General features: G+C 37.0%; 1 protein-coding gene across 4 annotated transcripts; it reads right to left on the reverse strand.

Annotated features, from left to right (window-relative positions):
- Window positions 1–2,147: 2,147 nt before the first annotated feature.
- On the reverse strand, window positions 2,148–22,622 carry SP4 (Sp4 transcription factor). 4 transcript variants are annotated; one of them, XM_026678043.2, is made up of 6 exons: window positions 22,260–22,462; window positions 21,587–21,678; window positions 19,796–21,323; window positions 7,168–7,399; window positions 6,812–7,011; window positions 2,148–3,982 (listed from the first exon to the last, which is right to left on the reverse strand). In XM_026678043.2, the coding sequence occupies exons 1-6, from the start codon at window positions 22,264–22,266 to the stop codon at window positions 3,735–3,737; spliced, it is 2,307 nt and encodes a 768-aa protein (XP_026533828.1). In that variant the 5' UTR covers window positions 22,267–22,462; the 3' UTR covers window positions 2,148–3,734. The 4 variants fall into 4 exon arrangements, with proteins under 4 accessions (XP_026533828.1, XP_087803726.1, XP_087803724.1 ...); XM_087947600.1 differs by having other exon boundaries at window positions 2,982–3,982; window positions 19,796–21,070; window positions 22,260–22,622; XM_087947598.1 differs by lacking the exon at window positions 22,260–22,462 and adding an exon at window positions 21,781–21,869 and having other exon boundaries at window positions 3,595–3,982.
- Between the last annotated feature and the right edge of the window lie 645 nt (window positions 22,623–23,267).

Here is a 23,267-nt window from a genome sequence, read left to right on the forward strand (position 1 = left end):
ACTTGTTTAAAAAAACCCAAACAATTGATATATACACAAAATGTACATTCCTTCCAAATGAATCAAATTGGATGAACAGCAATCAGTAAAAAAAGCTGGTTCTGTAACAATTTTCATTTTGTTTTACTATTTTTCAGTGAACTGTTATTAAAGAAACCCACATTACAGACACATCACCTTCATACATGTTCAGAATATATTTTGTTTCTAAAAAAATGACAGTATTTTTTCATTATTTACTGGCTTGTTTAGTTTGTATGATACAGGACAGGGAACAAATAAAAAATTGCTAGACTCCAAAAAACTTTTGCAAAATACTCTGTGTATCTGAATTGTTATATCAGTAGAAGAGAACACATATAACTTGGGGTTGGATTTGTGGGGTCCTTGGTACTTTGAGCTTGGTTATTGGCTTAAGGAAACATATCACTACTAGACTAAGTAACATTCTCAGTGCTGGGAGAAAATAGGTTTTATACCAGCTTGCCCTGCTAGCTTGGATGGGATGACATTTGCTTCTTGATAGTTCCTTGACTACACTGTTATTTATTGCTTGATTGTCTGGTGTTAATCCCTGCTTTCCTGAGTGTTGATTACTGGAGAAGATACATTTTGACTTTTTTGTTTCCTTTTAACTTATTTATTCTTTTTTTAAAATTTATTTAAACAAGAGGATTTGGAGGAATATACAAAAACTACTGTTTTACATCTTGACCGGTGTGGATACAGTTACCCTGAATAAGCGCATCCAGATTTTTCCAAACCAGAAGCCCTGGATGAACAAGAACGTGCAATTACTTCTCAGGACATGTGATATGGCATTCAGGTCTGAGTTTGGTATAACAAGGCAAGAGTGGAACTGAGGCGGGGCATCCAGGAAGCAAAAAAGGACACAAAGGGAAGATTGAGGACTACTTCACAAATAATGATCCATGATGGGCTTCGCAGGAAATTAAACACATCACTAATTACAAGGGCAGCAACCCCATATCGATCAAAAAGGACGCATCACTGGCAAAAGAATTAAACTGCTTCTTTGCCCAGTTCGAACTGAATAAGTCTTCGAACACACTGCCTCTACAAACCACCGATACTCAGCTGTTCACAGTACAAGAGTAAGATGTGAAGCAGGTGCTTAGAGCAGTGAATGTAAAGGCCACTGGCCCTGATGGGGTACCTGGGAAGGTACTCAAAGCATGTGCTGATCAGCTCACAAGTGTGTTTACAAATATTTTTAACCATTCCATCTTGTCTCAAAACTTCCATTATTCCAGTTCCCCCAAAGTCCTCTCCTGATACTTTAAATGACTATATATCAGTAGCTCTCACACCCATAATTATGAAGTGTTTTGAGATACTGGTCTTCAAATATATACAAGATTGCCTCCCATCAAACCTTGACCCATACCAGTTTACCTATCAGAATAACAGATCCACAGAGGGTGCTATTGCCATGGCTCTCCACGTTGCACTGAAACATCTGGAGCATAGTGGGAGCTATGTAAGGATGCTTTTTGTTGATTACAGCTCAGCTTTTAATACCATCATTCCAGATATACTGATTAAGAAGTTGCTAGAAATGGGCCTCTCCTCTCACATCTGCTGTTGGATAAAGGACTTTCTTACTAACAGACCCCAAACTGTTAGGATTGGCAGCTATTTTTCCTCCACTCTTGCTCTCAACACTGGCTCTCCACAGGGTTCATAGTTTTAAATTTCTAGGAACTCATATTTCCAACAACCTTACTTGGTCGGTCCACACTATGGCCACTGCAAAGAAGGCCCAACAGCGCCTGCACTTTCTGGGGCTGCTGGAAAAGAGTGGTCTGGGTGAGAAATTGCTGGTTACTTTTTATCATTCTACCATCAAGAGCATTTTGGCATACTGTGTAACGGTGTGGTATGCTGGATACTCTGTAGTGGATAAGATGATGCTCCAGAGAGTTATAAATACAGCACAAAAAATCATCGGTTGCTCTCTTTCTTCTTTGGAAGAGATTGCGAAGACCAGACTTCTCTCTAGAGCACAAAAAATCTCCACAGACCATTCTCATCCTGGTCATTCATATTTCAAATTGTTACCATCAGGGAGACGTTATAGGTGTCTTAAAATGAGGACTAATAAGACTGAGAAACAGTTTCTTCCCCAAGGCAATAATTGCCTTGAATCAAACAGTACATTTGTGATTTAGTTCTATGTATAAAGTGGCATTTTTAAACTATCTAACTTATATGTTTTAAATAGGTTTTAGACTAGGTTTTTAATTATTATTATTACTTTAATTATTTTACTTTTTAAATACTGTGTAGCGTGATTGTGATGTTGTGTTTGGGGCACTGTGCTGGAGTAACTTTCAAATTTCACTGTATTTTGAATGCATTGACAACAAAGGTATTCTATTCTATTCTAAATGATAAGCAAATTTGTTTACCTTTATGCATTTAGAAAATCACAAACCAACCACACCAAGATGGCAAGTTACTATACATAAACAGAGATCAAAATCACTCCTTCTAGCACTGGGAATGTTACCTTGTCTAGTAGCAAATAACTAAACTCAGAGGGCACCACAACCTGCAAAGTGGCACAACATATTTTTCAAAGGGAAGAAAAGGTTGAAATCTTTCTTGCTGGACAGAAACATGAACAAATCAAAATTAGCTCTTTGCATCCCAGGCAATATTTTCATAAGGAGCAAAGGTAACAGATAATTACTTCAATTATACTTTTGGTTGCTAATCTTTTTCTTTGGTTAGTTTGGTTAATTCTACATTATTCAGTACGTTTTACCTTAATGTTTGCTATTGAAAAAATGTTATAAATGGTGCATAAATGCTACATTCTTGTAACATTTTACTTCCCATTATCAAGTGTTGAATAAAATTTAAATATTTAAATTACTGGCTTCAAAACAGAGATTAATCACTTTTTAAGAATAGATCCTGTGTTGTGAAATGGGCTGAATTAGGATACAAGATTTGTAACACATATTATCAAATTTAATTTTTACATAGAAATTAATTACATTTTTATGTTAATATATTTCTGAAATTCAGTATTTACTACAGAATACACTGGCTCTGTAGATCTCTCATCTCTCCTAGAAAGAGAATAATCTGTATTTTCTGATTGTCATTATATACACTACTATAATGTAGTGGCCAAAATTATCTGAGATGTACCTCAGATCCATTTCATATGCTACCATCTGATTTTTAACAAACGAATAAAGATGGCCCAATTTAATATATATGTCTCACAAAGAAAAAAAGTTTTCATTTTCACTAGAGTAATTCATATTTTTGTGCCTTTTGGACAAAGTAAATTCCCATTAAAATACTAGATTTTTTAAAAGGAAAACTTAAAAATCAGCAGCAATTCTCTTGCATATTCTTACAGTTTGTTGTTTCAACAAACGTTTACATCTGATAAATCCAATTAAAAATTATTTATGTGATAAAGAACTACAGAAATCAGTACTGTGTGGAAGTAATATTTTCCTAATCTGTTTTATCCATAATTTGTCTACATGAATTAGTTCTACTTTCTTTCTTAACGTTGTCTTATTGTACAAAGTACACTTTTTATGCTAATTTTCCAGCTTGATATACTTATAGTAATCAAGACTGAATACATGATTTCCTGCTCTGTAATACACTTTTATCAGCCCACTTTCATATCTTGAAAAGTATGTAAACTTAAGTGCAGTTCTAGGCATCTATGTAACATTATTTCAGAATTCCTCCATGTTTGCTGAAACATTTGGAGTTGCTGGATTTGAATCTTGAGAAATGGCTGCTACTGTGACAATCCTTGGAGATCCAAGAACCTCAGTAACTGAAGGGTCCAATTCACCTGAGGTAACGATAGCAAGGGCTGTTCCTCCACCCTTCTTGTTCTGATGTGTTTTGACATGCTTGGAGAGATGATCACTTCGCATAAATCTTTTAGAACACTCTGGACATTCAAATCTTTTCTCCCCTGTCAAGACATTTTCAAATTAACATCATGGGCATAATTCATCTAAGCATAATATAGTACAGTGCCATGACTAACAATTTTTCCTGTAAGTATACCTTCAATTTAACAATCTGATGGAAGAAATAGGTACCTGTTAAAATCAAGTGCTGCTTAAAGAGCCAATTAGAGTTTTTGACGGAAGAGAACATACTGGAGAAAACAGGCTGCTGGGATAAGATTGCTGGCGGTAATGGGGATAAAGGGTTAGTTTTCAGTTTAGATGATGAAGTCTTCCAAATAGTTTTATTAAATTGAAGGCTTATTGTATTAAAACATATATTCAAATCAGGGGTGGGATGCTACCGGTTTGGCCCAGTTCTATAGAATCAGTAGCTCCGAAGAGCAGCAGACATCGAACTGGTTAGCTGCGACAACCTTTGGGTCGTCTGTTTGGCCCACCCACCCACCCGGGCTCTTGGCTGTCCTTTATTTCCTGTTTTTTCAACCTCAGCTGCTTTGCGCAGCATAGCTGAGGTTGAAAACAGGAAAGAAGAGGATTTTCAAATGCTGTGCATCCGTGGCACAGCTGATTTTTTTTGCAAATGCTGTACACGCACGTGCAAGATGCACTCTCACCGAACCAGTAGTAGCACCGGTTGAATCTCACCCGATTCAAATGATTCTCAATGTAAAATATCTGTATTGATATTTAAAGTGAAATTAAATAACTGAAGAATTTAAGTAACTAAAATACTTGTATATGCAATATAATATTTATACCTCCTTGAGTCCTTTCTTCGTCTTCTTTACAGTTATGACCAATTTGAAACATCTTAAGCAGCTCTATATTTATGTGTTTCTAAAGTGTTTGTCATATACAACAATAAACATTAAGCAAGCATAAATTAAGAATATCCTATGTATCAACACCAAAAGATAAAATGTCTTCTACATGAACTTAACTGAAATGAAACACCCTGAATATTTCTTTTTTGGAGTAAAAGCAATTTAAAATATTTGCCCCACAACTAACACAACAAAAAGATTATTCCTGATTGTTGTACAGTTAGGCAATACAGAAATTTTGTGGTATAATCATGAAAGCCTCTAATAATGATTGTGATAGTCAAGTAGATGTATAAAGAAGACAATTCAAGGGGATCCTGGTTCCAGCACATTTAAGCACTTCTAGGTTAATTCTTCAAATCTGAGTCGTCTATTAATAATCAGTAGCCAGTTCAATGTACAATTTTATGTTATTAGCTATATGCGCTGTATCAAAAATATTTTTGTTGCATTGTTTATGAACAATAGCATCTCTGCAGTGCATATGAGTAGTGCTCAATGACTAATTATAACATAGAAATGAGATTATTAATAGCAATAGCAATAAAGACTTATATACTGTTTCATAGCACTTTCTAAGTGGTTTACAAATTTCAGCATATTGCCCCCAACAATCTGGGTCCTCATTTTACTGACCTTGGAAGGACGGAAGGCTGATTCATCCTTGAGCTGGTTACGGTCAAACTAGAGGCTGCATTCAATACTGCATTCTAAGAACTGTGCCACCACAGTTCCTAGTGTCATAAAATATACTCTTTGCCATCAGAGCAACTTGGGCTTCCAGTAAAATGTTTATTCTACGAGCATCTCCCACTCCATTCTTATATGTCTGGAAGGTTCAATATCCAGAACAGGAAATTATCTATATTCTATATCTAGAACTGCCAGGCACAGAAATTCTTTGTTACCAGCATTTATTTATGCTAACTAGATTTTATACTGAGCTTTTACTGCCCTGATTCAGATAAGTCTTACAAACTAAGCTGCATTTCAGGAGGATGCTGATGACATTATTCTTCCAATTGCCTAAGAAATAATCTGAGGGTTATCAGAAATAAGATAGGGATTTCCAATGCAATACAACTACCAGAAGCCAGAAAGATTTACTCTGCGACCAACCATCAAATAGGAGTGCAACCATCTTTTTCCTCTCTCACAAGGATGATCAGTCAACAGCGCTAAAAGCAATTACAATTATTGTTAAAGGTTATCAAGAAATCAAACAATTATATTTTTATTCCTTAGGATAGAATACTCATCATAGACAATTCAATCCTGAAATAAGATCTTGAGTCTAACTGAAGTTTGTTCTAAAATACTGGTTTTCTACAATATTATTTCAGTTAGTTCACCGCTATGTTTTGATTATCTTCTAAAACAGAAATGTAATTACTAAGCAATCATGATTCAGTGTGATCTTTTTAATTGTTAAGGTATGTATGTTTTCAGTTAGCTTCCAATTTACATCATGTACATCTAGTTAAAGAGTATTCTTCATACAATATCCCCCTGTATCTTAAGAATTGAATTTGAAATTATGTATTGTAAAAATCAACATGGAAAGGAACATTAAGCTTAAAAAGAAGAAAATCTGAATAGTTACTACACACAGCAAGTTACACTGTACTATTATCAGCTAATTATAATTTTTTCAAATACAAACTGAAAATAAATTCACCAAGTAACATAAAGGGATTGATCCCAAAAATACTCACTTTACTTCGGGGATAGAGAACTGAGAAATTGATTATTCAGTAAATGCAAAAATAAATAGTAACACATATTGAGATACTGCTCAAAAGTGTATCCCAATTATTTTTAAATAATAATTGAGCTTTCATTTCCAATAATCTAAAAAAATAAGCTCAGTAAGAACTCTGAAGTATTAATCAGCAAGTTCTGACTGAAGGAAACATATTCAAATGTTATATAAGTTTAAATGTCAGAATATTAAAATGTAAACAAATTTTATTTTTTTAATATTTATTTAAACTGTTCACTCACCTGTATGGGTTCGTCTATGTCTCTGCAATTCATCACTTCTTGTAAATCTTTTCCCACAGAAGATCCAATTGCACACAAATGGCCTTTCCCCTGTATGCCAGCGAAGATGTGCCCGAAGATGAGATGTTTTCCCATATACTTTTCCACAGCCTTCAATATGGCAGATATGTTGTTTCTTTTTTCCTGGTTCATTGCTGCTTCTATCAAATACAAATCACTATTAGTTAAAGTCAGAACAATTTCAAATAAGGGCTATGTTAATAAACATGTCATTAAAGATGTAACAGAAATATGTAAGCAGAATAAATGTTTTGATCCCAAGACATTTGATATTTAATAGTAATTATGGCAAATACCTTCCATCCCCTTCTCTACAATTAGGACATGAACAAGCAACTCTTCTTAATCTTTTGCCAGGTTGCATGTCTTGATCAGATGCTTGCTGAGCTTGTTGCAGCTGCACTTGAGTTATTTGATCAGGACTAACTGCACCCATTGCTGCATTAGCTATACCTCCAACTGCTACAGTTACAGGAGCTATTGTTGCTTGTTGTACTTTCATTCCTCCATCCTGTCCTTGTTGTTGACCTGGAAAGTACATTTTTTTTAAATTTCTTATTTAATACAGTGAGAGCATAACATATTGTTGTATCTTGTTTACTACATAAAAATCAGTTCTACAAGTATATAAAAACATTACTTCTTGTATGCATATCTCAATTGTATTAAACCCCAATTTTTTAAATTAAATATGTTATTAATACTGAAACATACTTTCTGATAACTATAAATATACAGTAACTATGGAGTGACAGAATTGCTGAATTTCTCATCTGAGGTTGCTATCATGGCTGCAGTAATTTCCACACTACATTGTAAAATCACTGGAAAAATGTCTGTGGAGATTCTCAACCACCCAGGTCATAGTTGTCTCAAAGGTCCTTTTTCCTAAAAGGCAAGTAGACTGTTTTTTTCTTAGGAAGAAGAAAGCATTTTGCTTATCATCCTCTTCCCAACATATCCAACAATTAAGCTTCTTGAATGAGAAGCTAAGATACTGAAATCAATGCTCAGTTTCAAAGGTACGCATAAAACTCAAAAGGACTTGCAGAAGCAATAAAATACCAAGAGACAATAGGAAGAAAAGCACTTTAAATAGAAAAAAGTGATATATGAAAATGATGAAAAAGTTACAGTATTCATCTTTTTCTTTAAAGCATATTTATAAAAAAAAATCTGCATCAGGACGAACTGATCAGAAGACACTGACTTAATGAAGTCAGTAATCAGGGTAAGGGAAGAGACTAGCTTCATTTGGCCAAAGATCTTACACATTCATACCGTAAGCGGAACACTAAGAAGTACATAGTTATTTCAGCATAAAATAAAAAGGGAAAAATCAAGGATGACATGAGATGAGGAGAAAAGATTAGCTTCATTGGAAGGAAGGAAAAAATGGAAGTGAGGATGAGGAATGGATAGTAGTTAGACAAGAAAATAAAAGCAAATCTAGTTTAGCTGTTTGGGTTTTTTAAAGTCTTTTCCCTAATCACTACCAATCTTCCAGGATATGTTCATGTTCCATTAATTACATTTGATTGCCTTTTTTATTTTCAGTTTTAATAATCCCATCCTAATTCATAAAAGGTACCTTATCCTCATATTAGAAAATAAAATATAAGTACCGTATATGCCGGCGTATAAGACGACCCGGCGTATAAGACGACCCCCAACATTTCCACTCAAAATATAGTTTGTTATATACTCGCCCTCTTCCGCACGCCTTCCACTTTTGCACTTTTTTTTTTGAGGCACTTTTGTCTACCGTGGAAACGAATCCCGTGAAGCTGAAAGGAGCAGCCAGCCTTCTCCCAGCTCCCAAGGAACGAGGCTCGCACCGCCCGGGCTCCGCTGAGGTATCCGGCTGGGGCTGTCAGGAGTTGTTACCGCTGGCGCGCTCCAGTCCAGCGTTGCCTCGGGAAGGAAAGGCAAAAGGAAGAGCCAGGCGGCGCTTTGCAATGGCAGCAGCGGCTCCTGGTTTTGCCTTTCCTTCCCGAGGCAACGCGGGACTGGAGCCGCGCGCCGCGCCAGCGGTAACAACTCCTGACAGCCCCAGCCGGATACCTCAGCGGAGCTCGGGCGGTGCGAGCCTCGCTTCCTTGGGAGCTGGGAGAAGGCTGGCTGCTCCTTTCGGCTTCACGGGATTCGCTTCCACGGTGCGCAAAAGTGCCTCAGCCGCAGTGCTTCCCAATTACTATTTGCCGGCGTATAAGACGACCCGGCATATAAGACGACCCCCCCAATTGGAGGCATCTTTTTCAGGGCAAAAGAGTCGTCTTATACGCCGGCAAATACGGTATTTCTTCAGAGATGAAGGATCTGATCTATTTTATTTTGGGGACATTATTATATACAAGCCTAATCACATAAAAGAACTGTTATAAAAATAAATTAAAAAATCAGATTGGAATGAATTGGTAAAATAATTAGAATAGTTCTCAAAAGTCTTATTCATAATTATTCCAAGGATGAAAGGAAATAAATATAATGCCCCAAATACGAAGTATACATAATAGATCACTAGGCAGATCCAATGCTCAACGGTGAGCTTTAAACAGGCTATTTAAGCAGGTTTTGGATCTTACTGCCTTTTTTTCCTTAGTCAAAAGCCAGTGAATCCTCTTCTTTCCTTTGTTCTTTTAAAAAAATACAGAGGGCCCCCGAAAATGGGGCCCAGAGGGCCATATGCAGAGAGCTAACAAAATAAACTCAAAACAAAAGGAGAAATGTTTCCTCTTTTGCATTTGAGCATCTAAGAAGAAACATAAAAGGGGAAAGGAGAAAAACAAAGAAAAAGAAGGAAAGATGGGAAAAGAGCAAGGAAGGAAAAATAAGAAAAGAAGGGAAGGAAGAAGAAAGGAGAATGAAGAGGAAAGGGAAAAAGAAAAGAAAGGAAGATTATGAGGGAGAGAGGGTCTGAGGGAAGTCCTGCCTTAGCACTTGGCCACCACAGGTGCCCCCTCCTGACATGAGTGATGTTGAGCTGGCCACATCCACCCTGGCTACCAAGGTCAAACACAACCCTGATGCGTCCCTCAATGAAATTGAGTTTGACACCTTTGGTTTAGATAATGCATTTCATCCAGGAACTTCTGGAGCTAACACACAAGCATCTTCCCCTGAAAAAGAAGTTTGGAAATAGGTTGAAAATTATAAAATATGGCGAAGTCTAGTGATGGCTTCTTAAAAAAAGGGCAGACCATAATCTCCTTAAAATGCCGGGGCACCAACTTTTCCCACAGAGAAGCATTAATCACTGCTAGAATCCATCCCCATGTCACCTTCCTGGAAGCTTTCGTAAGACAAGATGTGCATAAACCTAAAATACAGGTGATTGTACTCATTCTTTAGAATCTGTTTACTTCCTCAGAAACAACAGGGTCAAACCATTCCTAGATAACTGGGCAAGAACTTGCCCTGGGTTCCTCCACCAGACCAGCAATTGGGAATGAATCTGAACAATTTTGTCTTCCAGAAAAATCAGCAAATTCCTCAGCATTTCTCCTTAGGTAGGCTTCTGTCTCCTCCTTCGCTAGGAGGAGATGGTTCACCTTAAAGAAGGCTGCTGGCCAATTACACGTAAACACAATTAGTGTGAAGAAGTAATTTGCTGCCCGAATCGCCATGAGATAGATTTTAATAGCAGCTATTATCCATGTTTGATTGAGTTTATCCCTTGTCTTCTGCCAATGGCGCTCTAGACATCTCTTCATCCATTTAATCCCTCTCAATGGCTTTATATACCAAGGGGGGAATGAAGAAATCTGCGGGTTGGGAGAGATTGCATGGGCACTATCCTATTTGGATTCTCAGTCACCTTCCTATTCCAAGTGGCAACAAGGAGTTTTGGTGAACTATGCAGATCTGCAGTCATAACCCCAGTTCCTTTTGAAATGCACTTGGGTTGATTAACTGCCAGGAGCAGATCAATTTAAAAGATCCTGTCTCTCTACAAGGATGTATAGGCTTAGAGACATCCATAGTCACCAGATTATGAGCTGATCATGACAAGGAAACAAAAATATGCCCATCAATTCTAGATTACATAGGGACTGTTCTGAAAAGAACACCAGATTGGGTGTGTGAGCACTATTCCTACTTGGACCCTGGATGATCTAGAATAGGCTTCCACGAAATCCTGGGCTACTTCCAGGGATGGCAGATTGAAGCCCCCCCCAAAAAACAACAACAACTAAAGCCTGGGTTATTCTACTGCCAGCCCTGAGGTAGTAGTCCAGGAGCCTGGATTGGAAGCTACAATGCAGGGAGGCTGGTATAGTAGAAGCATCCCATCTGATGCCTGAAGGTCAACGTAAGAAAAAGTGTCTCATAACTTGACACTTGTGGAGCCATACTCCCAGCAGCTGCCAGAGGATCTTTGATGACAACAGCCATACCTACTACTCAATTCTTTAGTCTAGTCTGGTACCATATTTGATAACCTGCTGCAAATATTTCTGAGAGAGCATACCTCCCTCCAGGCTCAGCCAGGTTCAGTATTCTATGCAAGAAGCAATAAGGCAAGCCTTATTACAGACCAATCAGTTATTTAAAAGTAGCAATCTAAAACTAGACTTCGCACAGATATGCTGACCAGGTATATGAGGTGAGTGTGAGGGAGCAGAACATGAGACCAGTATTATTGTATTTTTCGCACTATAAGATGCACCTGATTATACGATGCACCTAGGTTTAGAGGAGGAAAAAAAAAATCAGGCAGTGCCTGAGAGGACCACAGATAGGTTTTCTCTCATGTGCCAGCTCTGCCTATTTACTCCTGCACTGTGGAAAAGAGACAGAAAAGGCGGGCAATGACAAAGACAGAAGAGACGGGATTCAACACAGCCGCTGCGGCCCTGTTGATATTCAACAAAGAACCGGCACAGACATTTCCACCCACTTTTTTGGGGAAAAAGTATGTCTTATGGAACAGAAAATACGATAAATACCAAGTTCTTGTTCCCCATGTCTCTCTTTGCTTCCCATATTTCCTATTATATGGCATCACTAAAATACATTGCCCTATCCTGCCTTCCACATCAACCATTACACACACACACACACACACACCAATTTCAATACTCTTATTGATCTAAAAAGGGAAATCTTCTCCAAGTAGCAAACAGCCTGGGGTAAAGTGAGCACAACAGGCACTTTCAAGCCACCATTTCAAAAATCGACCTCAACTTTGAAGATTCAAAAAATATACATTACTTGTAACCCATATGTGTGACAAAGACCACAAAGAATCTTCCTATAAATATCCAATTCCATGAAAATACACACACACACACACACACACACACACAGAGTATTCTTGGTAATTAATGCCATCAGTATATTCAGAGATAAACTCATATAAATAAAAGACACATAGAAACATTCTGAAGTTCCAGAGTGAGATTTCATAGAATATATTGGGGAAATACATTGGAGCCTGATATGCACCTGCAGCTACCCCATAGCTACCCTGTCCTTTAAGTATAAACATAATATATTAGAGCTTTTGGGTGGGCAAGATAACCAATTTCTTTTATTTTCTTAATCCCATTTTATGGAATAGAAGCTATCAATATATTAATAACAATCTAGACCGAATAAAAATAAATGTATTGCATGTTAAATTGATTTGTATCTGTAAGTTCTATAATTCAAATCTACTTACATTGATTCATGTAGAGCAACTGTATTTTTTCAACTTTACTGACAAGAGAACGGACTCATATAATAAAGTGACTATCCTACTGACTGCACTAAAAACCTTAGTTTCATTTTTAATGCATTTGTCTTAATGGACAATCAACATTAAAAAATCTTTTAAATCAATGTTAATACAATGAAAGTGTAACATTAACCACATATTTAAGAAATAGATAAAACTGAGTATGAAAAATATATATACAGTGTATATCTATATATTTAAAAGCAAAAGACCACTCACGCATCATCACAGAATCTCCAGAACCATAAGGTCTACAAACTTGAAATTTGGCAAGTATGTTCCTCTTTGCTTCTAAGTGCTCACTAAGAAAGGATTTTTCGAAAAGAACATCAGAGAATTAGTATTTTGTATATTGTTATTAATATGCTCTGATGCTAAGGAGTTCTACTCCCCCTCCCCACTTGAAAAGAAATCTGTTCTAAATGCAAAACACAAGCAGAGGAGAGTACTTTCAGTTTCAGAGCACGAAGCAGCTTTAATACAGAACAGTTGAGTTAAGCCATGCCCAGGCTCCTTGCTGTCTCCTTCTTGATCACACAACAAATACTGTTTCAGTTTCCAAAAAGGCCTCAACTCTCAGTCCTAGGAAGCACGCAACAGCAAACTGCTTCCAAAATCTTGCCAAGAAAACTGCAGCAACTTTCTCACAAACCGAAAGGAGCCAACACTGACTTGAAAGAACAAAAACAAGAAAATCAAGGGAAAAAAATCAACAGATAAGAGCAAAACTATTACAAATTAAAATGCATAAGTAAAACTTTGTGCTTTTTGATTTTGCAAAATCTGATAGAGAGCACTAAAGATTAAAATATTTGTGAAATGGTTGACTTAAAAATAAACTAAAGATGATAATAGTGACCAAGAATATGAATGTGAAGACTAGAAGAAATGAGAATTTAAAGCTGGTTTTAAAGTTGTGAAAAAGGTAGAGTATTTGGAAGCGATTCTTACTGATGAAAATTCTAAGATATACAAATAATTATGTTAAAATATGGCAGGAGATAAAGTCATATTTAAAAAGATGGGAAAAACTAGATTTGTCATAGATGAGAAGAATTTCAGTAATTAAAATGAATGTACTACCTAGACCAAGGGTGTCAAACTCAAGGCCCGGGAGCTGGAGCTGGCCCAGGAAGTGCTTACATCTGGCCGGCGGGGCCACCCTGGAAACAGTAAAGGACCGGCCCATGGTGTCTCTGCTAGCAAAAACAGAGCTTAGAAGGGCGGCGGGCAGCTCTCCTGAGCTGTTTTTACTGGCAAAGGGTTACAGGAGGCCATTGCTGCTGAAACCAGAGCTTGGGCCACCACAGGCATCCCCGTTACAAGTGATGTTGAGCTGGCCACACCCACCCCGCCCCTCAAGGTCAAACACAACCCTGATGCAGCCCACATTGGAATCGAGTTTGACATCCCTGACCTAGATTTCTATTCAGGATATATCAATATTGATTAAATATTCCTCTTTTAAACAGTGGCAGAAAGATATATCTAAATTTATTTGGAAAATAAAAAACCAAGAATTAAATATAAGCTTTTACAGGATGCTAAAGAGGTGGTGGTCTGAGTTTGCCATATCTTAAGATTGTATTATGTTTATTCTTTGGTACAGTTAAAAGATTGATAGTTTGTAAAACTCAAGGTTGTTAAACTGTAAAGGTTCTGATTTGAGATTTGAATGGCATGCTTACTTGTGGTATGACAAACTAATAGTTAACTCTGGTTTTAAGAATATCTAGGCAATCGATTGGTCATGTATGGTGGAAATATAAAAGAAGATTGCTGCAAAGTGCACTTTGGCTATCACCTTATGAAGTGCTACATAGAAAAGAGATGCTATAGGAATGTAAATAGATGATTTAAAGAAGAAGGGCTTAAGAAACTACTAAGTGAAGGATTTGTTTGTGATTGGCTTAATTATATTTTGAAATATTTAAACTTGATAAAACTGTTTTGCTTTTGGAGGAGTTAAATCTGAATCTGATTCAATTTGTGTTCTGGAGATGACCTCCTGACTGTAAGTATATAAAATGTCAACTAAGATCCACCTGGAAGACAAATATGTCAAAGATTGCATGGTAAAATGGGACAAAAATGTGAGTATAACATAACACTAAATAAATGGATGTAATACTTCAAATTAGTTTGAAAGAATTTCTTTACAAAACAATTCTAATTATACTTTCATAATGCATGAATAGATTTTAACCAGGAAAATGGAACTAAGAAAGCTATAATATATTCCTTAGAAATAGTACATCCAGCTGTCACTAAACAAAATTGTTCAATATCTAAAAACATTAAGTAGTTTCTTCTCTGAGCTATAGCACAAATATAACTCAGTGGATTAAGAACGCCATGATACAGAATACGACTAACTAAAGCAGTCTGCTGTTCTATACTCCAGCACCAATAATGTAACCATCTCTATGTATCAGCAAAAGAAGTTAAGACTGAAAGATATATGTAGGACAGAGAGATATATGACATCTCTGTTGCCTAACATCATGGATAATAGCTGGTTCAACCTTCAGGCTGAAAATAAATTTCAATCTCATGCTCAATATTAAAATAAAAACTGTAATAAAGTATACATATATTTATAAACATTCTTTAATTTCACTAATAAAATTGATTACCTAGTTATCCTATTTCACAACTTTTCTTAACACCAATTGATACAAGGGCCTTCAACTGTACTTGCATAGTTCGTTTTTAAAAGTAATGAGCTTAATTGTATCATACTGCATTTCTTTCTAAATTATACCCCTAATTAAAAATCCATTTGCCACAATAAAAGATAAAATATCTTTCTAGTCCATTTTACTCTATTTTTCCCCTATTCAAAACTTTTTTTACATCTCCAAAATCAGCATTCAGAATTGTTTTACAAAGAAAGCTTTTATTAGACATACAATATTAGTGTGCTTAATTTAACTATATTTCTGTCAATATATCTCAATGTGGTTTAATATAAATGGAATAAGCGTCCCTTAAAATATGATGTCACTTTGTTACAGATCAGCCTTTCTCAATCTGGATTTTGTAATGTTGGTCTAATATATGTGAACAGTATTTGGAAAGTTGGAAACATAATATGGAATAACGACATATATTGCTATTATATATTTTAGTAGACTGGGAACATGGTTTAAACCTAAACCTTGTTCACAGGAACAATTCTTTTCCATGAAGTTTCACACTTCAAATATTATATATGGGAAAAGAAACAAAAATTAGATAGTTAGCTCTCGAATCATTCATTTAGTGACTGTCCAAAAGTTACAATGGTACTGAAATAAGTGACTTATGGCTATTTTTCACACTTATGATCATTGCAGCATCCCCATGGTAATGTGAGCAACTGTGGATGTTTGGCAACTGCCATATATTTATGATGGTTGTAGTGTCCTGGAGTCATGTGATCAACTTTTGTGACCTTCTGACAAGTGAAATCAATGGGAAAACCAAATATTAACAACCATGTTCCTAATTTAAGAACCTCAGTGATTCACTTAACAATCATGGCAAGACAGACATAAAATGGGGTAAAACTCACTTAACAACTGTCTTGTTTAGAAACAACAAAATTGAGGCTCAATTCTGATCATAAATCAAAAGAGTACTTGCATAGAGTAGTTTATGAAATAGGAAGCACTATCAATATACTTAAATAGAATAAAAGTTGGAAAACAGAGTGCTCCAACCTATGATTATATTGAACAAAGATGAATATTAATCCTTTTCAGTTTCCAATAATTTCCAATTTCTTAAAAGAATTCAGAATTTCCTCCAATTGAGTTGAGTCACCACTCAATGACACAATTAGTTTTCTTAAAACTACGTTGCATTGAAATCTGCCACCATTTCCTTTCAAAAAAAGTCTTCCTGTGGTGACACCCAAAGGGACAATTTCATAGAGAACTTTGTTTTATATTTATTCCAAATCAGCATAGGCAATAAACACCAAAGCACATTAAGAAATGAAGTAATTTGTTTACACACAGAAAATATTGAGACTAGTAAATGATTGGCTATGGGATGAGATTACAATTTCAGACTGCTGCTAAATATCAGATTTAATACCAATTTTAAAAACTTCAAGAAAGCCTTTTCATTGTTGCACTTCTTTTTTTAAGTAGATGAACAGTGAAAAATGTACTCCTATCAATTTAAAATAACACTTTTTTTAAAAAAAAAAAGACTTGTGTTACTGGGTTTATTGGAATTGCCTGAGAAATCCGATTCTTTATTCATATGAACTTGTTTTTTTTAAAAAAAAATAGTTTATAAGTAATTTGATAGAATGCTTTTATTATTGAAGGCTATATGTACTTCTTGTTTAGTCAGTTAATGGAACTGTAGGAAAATGCGGACCTGGTCTTTGTTTAAAGAATTTAAAACCAGCAAATTTATAGTAATCAGACAGAGTAGCCAAGCACATATTTAAAGACCTAGCTTCATAAACTGCATCATCTTAATGTTGTTATTGTTATACTTGTTAATTAAACATTTCTCTATTTTACATCTTTAGGTTTCTCAGGTTGGGAAATCTATACTAAAAGATATACAACCATAATCTTTTAAAAAAAAACTTCTGTAAATCAGGGCCTGAATTATAAATGCATATAGCTATCTAATATTTATCTATTAAATTATATTCTCCAGCTATTTTTATGAATCCTGCATTATAAAAGATTCATACCTTCTCAATAAATAAAAAATACTCTTCTTTGCTCATCTCTTCTTTGAACAACTTCAAATATAACATTCAAAATTTAAAAAGTAATGCAGCACAACACTGTCATTAAACATTAGAAAGACAAAAACAATATACTATCATTAAAGGCCTATAATGCCCAAGCCAAACTATGTATCTTTTTATTATCATTTATGAACAAAACTTCAAAGTTCTGTTGTATTCACTTTACACACATTGTTTTAGACCTATATTATGTTTGAGAGCAGATTTTATGCCAGGAGAGAATACACAGTTTATTATCCATATTGTAATTCCACAGTTAAATGTATTTTATTGAAGTTCATTAACATAGTTTTTAAAAGATATATTTTATTCAACTTGTGCTAACTTCATATACTAAAAAAACACTGATGCTTTTACTTACCATTGTTATGTACAATTATGACAGATAAAGGCTCCAGAAAGGATTAACTCAAACCGTGCATGAAAAACATTAAGACATTCATTCAATCTGGGTAGCTTATACCCACAAGGACTGGGAGAACAGTAAGGTCGTTAATAGGTCCTGAACAATTTAAGAATGAGAGCCATATTAATTTCAGGATCTATGTCTGATGACTGGTTGTATTGGTAAGACATCTCACCAATATACTGATTGGAAACACAGTTCTGAAAGATGTTTAGTAATAATTGTGGAATGAGGCAAGGCAGGAACAAAATCATGGTTATAGTCACATTCTTATAAAACAAGAATAGGTACATTTAATACAGACATTAATTTTTTTTTGTTTTGCATTTCAATCCAAAATTATCTCCCTACCAGAAGGAAAAAGAGTAAAAATAGATGAGGATTCTAGTCATATTATTCCCTTTATATAAATTCAAAACTATTTACTAGATCAAAATTTACTGTAGGCCTAAAAGGTTATCTCATTTATGTAAAAAGTGAATGAATGTATGCATTGTTAAAATGTAAGAGTTCAAATGTAACCTGTGTTTGAAATTATGTAAGTTTTTCTTCCACTATTTTTTCCTCACAGTAATTATAACCATATTTTGGTTTAGTGGGTTTTTTAAAAACGTAAACAATAACTTACATTAAGTAATAACATTTTTAATCACTGCATATACAAGAGAATAAAAGACAGAATAATTCTTATATATGAATTCCTTTAGAATTTCATCTGATTCTCTTAAAAAACTCAACTTAAATCAAATATTTTTCTTACCAAGAGACAATGTTTTATATAAATGCCTATCTATTACCTGTACCTACAATAAAGGTAAATAAAATGCATGTCTTCCATACTTTGTAGATCACTTTCTTAATTAACAAATGGTGCCTGACTTTCATACTATTTATAGTATTACTATCTCAATTCCAAACGCTTATTTAATTAATCTTTCATTCATAAGCAGGATTGTTTTTCCAGGAAGAACTATTCATTAGAAATAACAAATATTTTAAAACTGAAAAATAATTTAGAGTCCAATTTTTGCAAACTATGCTATATATAAATCTTGACAAAGATTTGTCTGTATGTTTATGCATTTTCCAAAATATTTTATGTTGCTATTCTGCAGATTTAGAAAGGTTCTCTAGTTTTCTTGAAGTAGCAAATTAGTAATCAGTTTGCATAAATGAATCCCAGGCTCCTGAACAGAATAAAAAAATTATTAAATCATTACGTACAATTTGTATTGAAAAATATAGAACTATATATTTATCTAATGCAGATGCTTTAATCAATAGTTGCAAATTAAGTTACTATTTATAACAATTAAAATCATGAAAAAACATAAGAATCACTCATATTATAAAAGGCAAAAAGATGAAAATTGACTAAGCCAGGATAGAAAAATAAGCGTCCAGTTTAATTACATACCAGAACACTTCCTCCCCAAAATCTCAGTGTAGTTACTATGAATTTCTAGATTTTCCATGGCAGCTATTTCCAAAACTATATTGGAGCTCTTGAGAAAAGACTCCTCTAATTCAGCATGAAATTAAAAAAAAAAACTTGGTAAATGCTCAGGTAATATTGTTTAGTGGTACTATTTTCTAATCCTTACATACTATTACATAAAGAGACAAATATATTTCACACTGTACAGGTAGTCCTTGACTTACGATCACAACTGAACCCAAAATTTCTGTTAAGTGAAACATTTGTTAAGTGAGTTTTGCCCATGTTATGACCTTTCTTGCCATAGTTAAGTGAATCACTGCATTTGATAAGTTAGTAACACAGTTGTTAAGTGAATCTGGCTTCCCCATTAACTTGGCTTGTCAGGTCACAAAATGACCTTGGGACACAGCAACAGTCATGAGTCAGTTGTCAAGTATCTGTATTTTGATCACATGATCATGGGGATGCTACAAAGGTAATAAGTGTGAAAGTCACTTTTTCAGTGCCATTGTAATTTTGAACAATCACTAAAAGAACTGTTGTGAGTTGAGGACTACCTGCACTGTAATGCCTGCAAAAGAATAAGGACTTACCTGCAACACTTGTAATAGTGACTGGCACTCCTTGTACTTGAACACCTGCAGCACCCAAGTTGGCTACACTTACTGTTTGAAGATTAGGCACTGAAGCAATCTGAGCAGCATTAAGTGTTATTGGTGTACCAGCAACAGCTACTGGTGCTATCTGAGCAATTGTACCACCACTTGAAGATACAGGGGTAATAGTTAATTGCTGGGGTAGCCCAGCATTTTGAACTTGGAGATTTGAAAGACTTTGAAGATTTTGGACTTGAACTGTCTGCCAGCTGATTTGTCCTGATGGGGTTAAAGTTGGTGCTCTTATGAGTACTTGTGTTGGATTCATTGCTTGCAGCTGAACATTTTGCAATGACTGTTGCTGAATAGCTTGAATAGTTTGTCCTGACTGAAGCTGGAAAGACTGTGGAGAAATTGCTTGAATGATCTGCTGCTGAGGCTGTTGGATCTGGATCTGCTGGAGAATAGGTTGGCCTACTATTTGAACCTGTTGCAGTGAATTTGACTGATCCTGCATATTTTGCAATCCATTGGATTGAAGCTGACTAGAACTTTGTGCCTCTGTTTCAGACGTGGTAGTTTGAGTTTCTTCAGTATTAGTTTCAGAACTGTTTGCTGTGCTTGCATACTGGCCTGTTTCTCCAGGAGCAACTAATGTTTCAGTGCTTGTTAATGATGTGGAGGCTGTAGTTGTGCATGTGGAAGTAGAAGATTCAGGCATAGCACTAACAGAAGTTGTTGCAACAGGTGTGGACAATAGTTGGTTTCCATTGGACAGTCCACTATCAGTGGATTGGACAACTTGTCCAGAACTAGTACCTGCTGCAACATTTATTACAGGTAATGCTAGAGTCACTCCCCCAATATTTATAGGCAATGAAGTTACAACTTGAGCTTGAGTACCAGCAATAGGTAGCTGCAATGGAATAGAAACACCAGGCCTAATCTGAATAGGCACTGTTTGATTTGCCAAATTCTGAGCAATAATATTCCCAGAAGCTGTCCTATTTGTAGTTGTGATAATAGCTTGATTATTCCCTGCAGGAATAAGCTGAATCTGACTCTGTATATCTTGCAGAGCTGTGGCATTAGCAGGATTTATCTGAATTTGTTGACCTTCTGTTGTCTGAATTTGTGGAATCACTTGGTATTGAATGCTACCACCTGAATTCTGAACTTGGATAACCTGAAATTGTCCTGGAGTTACTCCAGAAAAATTGCTTGGTTTAGTTTTTGAGGGGGATACATTTCCATTGTTGCTATTGGAGGTACCTGCAGTTGAAACAACAGAAGATATTTGCTGGTTGTTGTTTTCTTTTGAAGCAGGAGGAGCTGCAACAAGTTGCCAAGCATTTCCAGCAAGTTGAGTTGTCACTAATTCTAACTGCTGTGGTTGGCTCTGAAGCTGAACCAAACCCTGACCTGGATCTATAATAATCTGTTGTCCAGTTGATTGATTCTCACCAGGAGTTCCTATTTTACTGCAAGTTGCTGCCAACAGAGCCAGAGGGGAGGGCTGAGAATCCTAACAAAAATATTATGTGTATTAGAACCTAAACTATAAAATAGCAGTAACAGCATTATACATATCAATGGTTATCTAACCATAAAGTTATAGAAATAGGAAATTACCCACAGCTAACTATTTCTTCTTCTACTGAGCCTTTCAAGAACCTCTAAAGTAAATTTTGATAAATATATTTCCCATCTGGAAATACATGTAAGTAATGTTTGCTTGCTCCCTCCCTCCCTCCCTCTTGTTTTCCTCCATTTTTTTAGACATTTTACCTGAGAAGCTCCAATTTTGTTCTTCTTATTGTTGTTCTCAGCCTCAGGAGATTTTTCTCCCTCAGAAGGCATAGTTTCTTCCTTCTTTTGATCTTCAAAAAAAAAAAAAAGTGGGGGGGGGGATACAAAATTTATTAAGCACCATCCTTTACGTCTATTTGGGCACAGAAAATAATCAGAACGTTCTCACTGACCCCTGGGTCCTCCATGCTTTTGCTAGTTGAAAGACACTGTCCACTTCTCTAGTGGAAAACAGGGAGACTTAAGAAACGTGGTTTTAAACCCGGCCTACAGGGGCTGGCGATGAACGCCCAGAAAGGGGAGTTTTGATTGGTTTCTGCTATCGGAGACTGTAAGGCAGAGGGGGGAAAAAACCACCCACAACCCTCCCCCTCCTCCTGCCCCTAAAGCATCCACGGCTACTGAGTGGCCCAGGATGCTTTAGGGGCAGGAGGAGGGAGGTGCAGGGGAGGGGAAAATGGGAGGAAACAGAAGCGAAGGAGGGATGGATGGATGTACACAGGAAGAGGGCTAGGAAAGAAAGAAGGAATGGGAGAGAGAAAAGGAGGGAGGGCAGTGGGAGGGAAGAGAAAAGGGCTCGGGACGAACGAGGCGGCCGGGTGAGATGGCGCGGGAAGGCAGCAGAGTGGGAGGGAAGGAGGGGGCTACGTACCGCTCATCCCGCATTAACGCCCGCTGAGGCGCGGCTCGAGGAGGGAGGGGAGGGACGGAGGGCGGGGTGCTGGGGGTAGCGGCGAGAGAAGGCCGGTCGCTGCCGGAGCTGGGAGGAGCAGGTCGGCCTATTTTTCCACGAATGGCCGCCGCTGGGCTGTGGCGTAGCTGCCCGTCTCTCCGCCCGCTGCCGTCGCCTATCTCAGCCTAGGCTCCTGATTGACAACTTAAAGCCAGACGAAGCGTGGGGGGAGGGAGCGGAGGAGGAGGAGGAGGGCGGGGCCGGGGGACGCCTCGGCTGATCCCCACCGAGGAGCCAAGCGAAGCAAGCGGCAGCCGGCCTGAAGGAGAAGGGGGCGGGGGAGAGCGGCGAGGGGAGGAGCGAGGGCGGCGTTAGTCTGGAGCGGCGCGGGAGTCGGATCCTGGCTTGAAAGCGGGTCAACTTGTAGCAAGGGCCTAATGGCCGCGGAGACCACAAACGGCTAGTCTGAGGGAAGGGTGGCGCACCCAGCACGCGCGAGGAGTAAGGAACCAGGCGAAAGGGCTTGTTTTCCCCCCTTCTCTCTCGGCCTCGCTCTCCCCATAGCGAAAAGCGGAGGCGGGATTAAGGGTGGGGCGACGCAGAGGGGGTGGGGTTCTCAGCCCGCCCCTATCTCCCAGCGAATTTGTAGCTGATTGACATGCTTCTGCGAAGCCGAGAACGAATGAAATAGGAACCTGAAAGAAGGCGCGAACCAACTTCTGCGCCGCCGGAATCGGTTCACTTTTTTTTTTTTTTTAACCAAAGGTCTCGAACCTTCTAATATATTGGTCGAGAAGGATCCGTATCTTCCCTCGTGCCAATTTAGGTTACTCATGGAATACAAAAATAAGGAGAAAGTGCTATACTCTGCCGTCCGAATTCAAGGCTGCGTTTTAGATTATTTTAAAAAAATGCTTGTGAGTGGTTGTGTAAAGGTACACAATCTATGCCGGGATTTGTAGTTTTCAGCGTAGCGCGTGCGCAATG

Source organism: Notechis scutatus, chromosome Z (assembly GCF_049901735.1).
Source record: "Notechis scutatus isolate UNSWTSFEM ecotype Mainland chromosome Z, rNotScu1.2, whole genome shotgun sequence".
Taxonomy (NCBI): domain Eukaryota; kingdom Metazoa; phylum Chordata; class Lepidosauria; order Squamata; family Elapidae; genus Notechis; species Notechis scutatus.

Excerpts from the sequence above, each read along its gene's own strand:
- SP4 (XM_026678043.2), bottom strand. Across the intron at positions 21,324-21,586 it reads ACAAAATTGGAGCTTCTCAG|GATTCTCAGCCCTCCCCTCT; the intron begins GTAAAATGTCTA and ends TATTTTTGTTAG. Across the intron at positions 7,400-19,795 it reads CACTATTACAAGTGTTGCAG|GTCAACAACAAGGACAGGAT; the intron begins GTAAGTCCTTAT and ends TGTACTTTCCAG.